Source organism: Sphaeroforma arctica (assembly GCF_001186125.1).
Source record: "Sphaeroforma arctica JP610 unplaced genomic scaffold supercont1.428, whole genome shotgun sequence".
Lineage (NCBI taxonomy): Eukaryota > Ichthyosporea > Ichthyophonida > Sphaeroforma > Sphaeroforma arctica.
This window is the reverse complement of record NW_014040130.1, coordinates 69,313-74,090: the sequence shown is the minus strand read 5'-3', so window position 1 is coordinate 74,090 and position 4,778 is coordinate 69,313. Positions and strand designations below refer to the sequence as shown.

General features: G+C 44.2%; 2 protein-coding genes across 2 annotated transcripts in view; one reads left to right on the top strand and one right to left on the bottom strand.

Moving 5' to 3' along the window:
• Positions 1–228: 228 nt before the first annotated feature.
• Positions 229–4,213, top strand: SARC_06160 (hypothetical protein; the record flags this gene model as incomplete). The annotated part of the gene is made up of 9 exons (XM_014299960.1): positions 229–370; positions 634–713; positions 1,071–1,142; positions 1,314–1,470; positions 1,965–2,065; positions 2,514–2,668; positions 3,080–3,175; positions 3,479–3,578; positions 3,978–4,213. The coding sequence occupies 9 exons, from the start codon at positions 229–231 to the stop codon at positions 4,116–4,118; spliced, it is 1,044 nt and encodes a 347-aa protein (XP_014155435.1). The 3' UTR covers positions 4,119–4,213.
• Positions 4,214–4,750: 537 nt separating this feature from the next.
• SARC_06159 (hypothetical protein) overlaps positions 4,751–4,778 on the bottom strand; it is a gene marked incomplete at both ends in the record, with an annotated part of 6,266 nt that continues 6,238 nt past the window's right edge. The window contains one exon of the mRNA XM_014299959.1: positions 4,751–4,778. This exon is cut by the window's right edge and continues 70 nt beyond it. Coding sequence (XP_014155434.1) covers positions 4,751–4,778 — 28 coding nt within the window.

Sequence of the window (4,778 nt, the reverse complement as noted above, 5' to 3'; positions counted from 1 at the left end):
TAGACATCTATCAATGCACGGGGTCATATGTACTATACGTTTGGAGTTTGTGTCTTCATACATTCACATATTATAGTGAATGTTGCATTCCCCTCTGCGGGACCCTACACGTTTCTCTCATTGAAAGATATTGTATTCTGTAAAGTTGAAGTATATAATCTCCGTAACATGCTTGGTCGATTGGAGACGTTGGTAAAAGTTGGCTGTCAATCTTTTGCAATTGTACTGATGTCGGCATCTCTGACTTTCGGTTCTTCCTTGTGGATTCCGCAGGTCGTTAACTGCGATGAAGGCAAACTCTTTGATCTCATATTCGAGTATCAGGGCACATTCTTCGACAACTTCGTCAAGAATGACATGAAATATATGGGTAAGCCTGTGAAGTTGTCGATTGTATCGGTTGATGCTGTATTCGAAGTTGGTGTTGAAGCAATATTGGTTGGACGTCGTTTCCGGGACAGCGAGCTTGCTGTTGGCATCTGTCGTGCGGAATTTGATGTTATTTTCATAAGCTTTGTGGTAGCCTACAACGTACACTCCAATCTAGTTTAGTATAAATGTTGGAAGGTGCTACGGCTTTTTGATCCTAAAGGATCTTCGCTTTAGCCTCACGCCTTGCGTATTCACTTGTAGAGGTGATGGAAGCAGAGTGGGAGGATGACAGCACGACTGGAAGGCCAACGCGGATGTGTACATATACGAAACCTTTGAAAGTAAGCGTATTGTAGTGTGGCATGGTAGACAGTTTTACCGTACTATGAAGGGGGTTTGTAGATCGGCGCGCGTCTTATGGTGGGCAGATATCAGTTCTCATTCTTGTCAGACTTCACGCCTTAATTTCAGTTGAGAATACTTTTAACGATTCCGTTGTGAATGTTTTGTACGAAAATAGATCAGTATCTTGTATACACGTAGAATATGTAGGGGGATTTAGATTATCTTCTTTCTACCTTTATACACCCCACTGGAAGTAAAACTACACAATTATGTGGGTGATAATAAACCTGTTGCATTTATTACCCGGTTTGACAAAAATATATCGGGCTGATTTATGTGCTCGATTTTCGCAGAAAAATTCGGTGGGACCGACTGAAGCACCAGTGGAAGAGAAGCAAGTGATATTGAAAGGAGAAAGGGGGAAGGTAGGTATTTGCGTGCAAAATCTAGTGCTATGTTTGCTTCGATTTCGACACTAAATTTTAGCGAGAGGGCTTAAAGTACTGAACACGTGCCGAGCTTCGTGGGCCGACTTCGAGGTCTCAATGCATTGGAATAGGAAAGCTGAAGTTAGGTGCTATTTCGCTCCCTTGCAGAAACATGTTGTATTGTCTGAGGCAAGGACGCCGACGTTGCCGTACGGAGACTATTTTTATTCACAGTGCAAGTTCTGCATAACGGCGGAGGGAGGCCAAAAAAGCCGGTTACGTATCACTGCAGAAGTTATCTGGGAAAAATCTACGTTTCTGAAAGGTTGGTAACATTGTATTGAGTTCAGGCCTCGTGTTGCCACATGTTTTCGCAAATTTTCAGCCCTACCAATATGTGTGGAGTCTATAAATGTGAGTCAGCACACTGATATGCCTGTCATCTATGGGGTGGCGTGAAGGGATCGAACGGCTAGACTTGCGCGCTTCTCCGAGGGCGTAAATGGTCAAACCATAATTTGATCAGCTATAAGTGGTTGTCTCCCAAATCCTGCGATTCTTTTTATCAACATTTTCACACATTGCTGAAGAAATGGTATCGACGAATACTTCTTAATATATTTTTATGCCGGTGAGTTGCTCGCAGCTTGACTTATTTAATGCTAGCGAATATCCCCTAAAAGATATGCTCGAAACAATGGTATCACGCATAGTACTGTATGGAATTGTATGCCTCGCATATTGTGACATATAAATGTACTTCTTTGAGATTTTGTTCCTGGTGCAATTGATGGCTCATGTATCCGCCCAATATTGCAGGATATATCACGCGCAGCACATACGAGGGCATCGATACTCAGCTAACTGCATTGCAGCATGCTATTCAAAAGGAAGTAGGTGGCGAGGCTTCTGCGCCGACGGTAGGTTTCGTTGTCTTACTGTGTAGTACATATCCAGTTTAACAACGATCAATTTGGTTTTTGAGAAAGGGGCGTGATAGTTCAGTGACCTCTCAATGGGAGTGGTAGGAATCACTGATGCCTTTGTATTTCGAACGGGCTGTCAGTACGAACCTGCACTGAAATTTAAGACGGCATCTATGCGTCCGAATTGGCTGATATCACATCTAAAAATCGGGGTATGTGCTGCAATCACTCAACCATCGATTGCTCATTGGCTCAATGGCATACGTGTTGTGGGTGCCCCATCTACAACTGAGTTTTCACATAACTACGACGTTCTCTCTTATGTAAGCAGTAGCTGTATTCCGTATTATATGGATTTTGAGTCAATGTCGGAGGCTCGTCTTTGTCACGTTGACACATGACATAAAACATAACATGTGTATCATCCATCTGCCCCCAACAGAAAGCGAAAGACACTGCCGCACCCGAAGTCGAGGAGCAGAAGAAAGCTTCCAGAGGCCCTCTACCAATCATAGTGTACGAGTGGGTGGCGCAGCATTTCTCTCTCATGGTCCTAGCTATCATGCTGCTGTCCTTTTGGTTTATGATAACCAATCTGTAAGTGCACAGCATCCCATATGTTACATTTTTTGTGTACGCGGGGGATAGCAAATACTGGTCTAAAGGTGAGGACTACAGGTATCTGCATGATAATTTTCACAGGACTCCTATGGTAGTATACCAGTAAGCGATTCCCTGCACGCGCGGAGAGAGGTTTTTCGATTATCGACTTGTCAAAAGCTTTCTTTCTGTCACCTTCGATCAATATCGTCTTATCGCAATTTGGTATCGCCATTTCACGTTCTGTATTGCCATATAGGTACGTGTGCTATAATATCTTCTGACTTTTCTTTCTAAAGCACTTGTACAATTGTGCTCGAAATAGTGCATATGTGTCAGAACAAGGGCACTTCTGTATGCCATCAGCCCTATGTAGATACGCACTCAACCTATTGTACATACGCGCAGATTTCTTCTGCACCGGGCGTCGTCGCTGCACTCAGCATTAGAAATATGGCAAACTTCGCTAGATCCCGCTGGCATTATAGAAGTGTTGGTACAAAGGTAAACTATGATACATAGATATTTATAGGATGCGAGCGCAGGAACTCAAATTACTGACTATGTACGTGAACCGTCTAGACAAGCGTGTCAATATCTGTGAGAAAATTTGATGTGGTCCACCCTGGCATAAATCGTCCGTTGTACGTGATATTGTTTGTTTGGTGGCCACTCATGCGCGTTTAGAGCGCCGTCGCTTGTTGGGCTACTCTCGTTCTTGTATCACCACAACACAGTCCTGCTCTGTTCTGCTCTAAATGCTCTCTGAATTCGTCCGAATATTTCTTGTTCGCCAATTCTGAACAGATATCGACCCAATACAACTGAAGAATGGGTCGATCTCCTGAAGCTCCAACGCGACCTGTACGCTTCACAACACGAGCGAGTTGTAACCCACTTATCGAAGGTACTATATGCGCACGTAGCTGTTTGGACTTCTCTATCTAGGAATGAAAACGCAAACCTATCGCCCCTTCTGTCACGCAACATTGTTTTTTATATGCCGCCGAAACGTGTACGCGAGTGTACGTTTGCGATTAATCTAAAACAAGTTTCACTCGCCGACGATGAGCGTACAATCTTTGAAGAATTGGGACACTCTACACACACTGAAACTTCTTACTGAGTTCAAGCATGGCACTACGCATTTTGTCATTTACGTCCCCCCCCCCCTCCTTTCCTTTTGGTGCACCCATGCCACTTTCCACGGACTTAGCTTCGGGATATCGCATATCTCCCTAAAACTATCACGTTGTCTAAGTTTGCTGTTCTTGTGGTTATATTTCCGTGCGTGGTTTGTTGGCAGCTGGACGATTCGGTGACTGGTATGCAAGAAACGCTGCGGATGATTGCCAATAGTGGTTTCGATGTAGTCAACACCGCAATATCGAGCGGGCCTGGGGCGACGCTTGATGGAGCAGCGTTGCTCCATTCTGACGAATTGTAGTTTCGAATAAATATTTAAAAAAGTACTCAAGACAGACAGGTGTGGTGAGTGCAGAGTCGTGTTTGGGGTGTAAAATAAATTAGTATCATTTCCACAGAGTCATATAGTTAAAGGAGCTTTCTAGCATACTTCCGTTATACGTCCTGATAAACTCAAACCAACCGCCTAACACCAAAGCCGCGGACAATAGTGCTTGTAATTTATAGCTTTGTTCTGGGTTCGCATCGTCGTGTGTATATATGTTTGTTATGGAGCCGCAAAGTAAAATGGTTGCCGCCGCGGTGCTGTACATAGAGCACAACACAACCTTTCGTGTGTCAACGATGTATTCTAAAAATTTCTAGGCAGCTGTGGTGTAGATATAAACAATACCAGAGCCCCCGGTATATCTCATAGGATCCCTCACTGCGCCCGATTTAAAGACATAGTCGACAGTCTAGCGATACAACCGTCGAGCCATCGGTACACAGCGTCATATGTCAGAGCGGGCGTGGTCAAGAAAGCGGATCGTCTACTATATACACCGCTATGTATGAGTACGCCACTGTGAGTTTCTTCTCTGTCTGATCCATTTGCGTACAACCTAAGGAACGGTATACGATGACAGATATGATTTTCGAGTTACGGTAACTCTACATGTCCTCTGTAGCCCACGCCAGG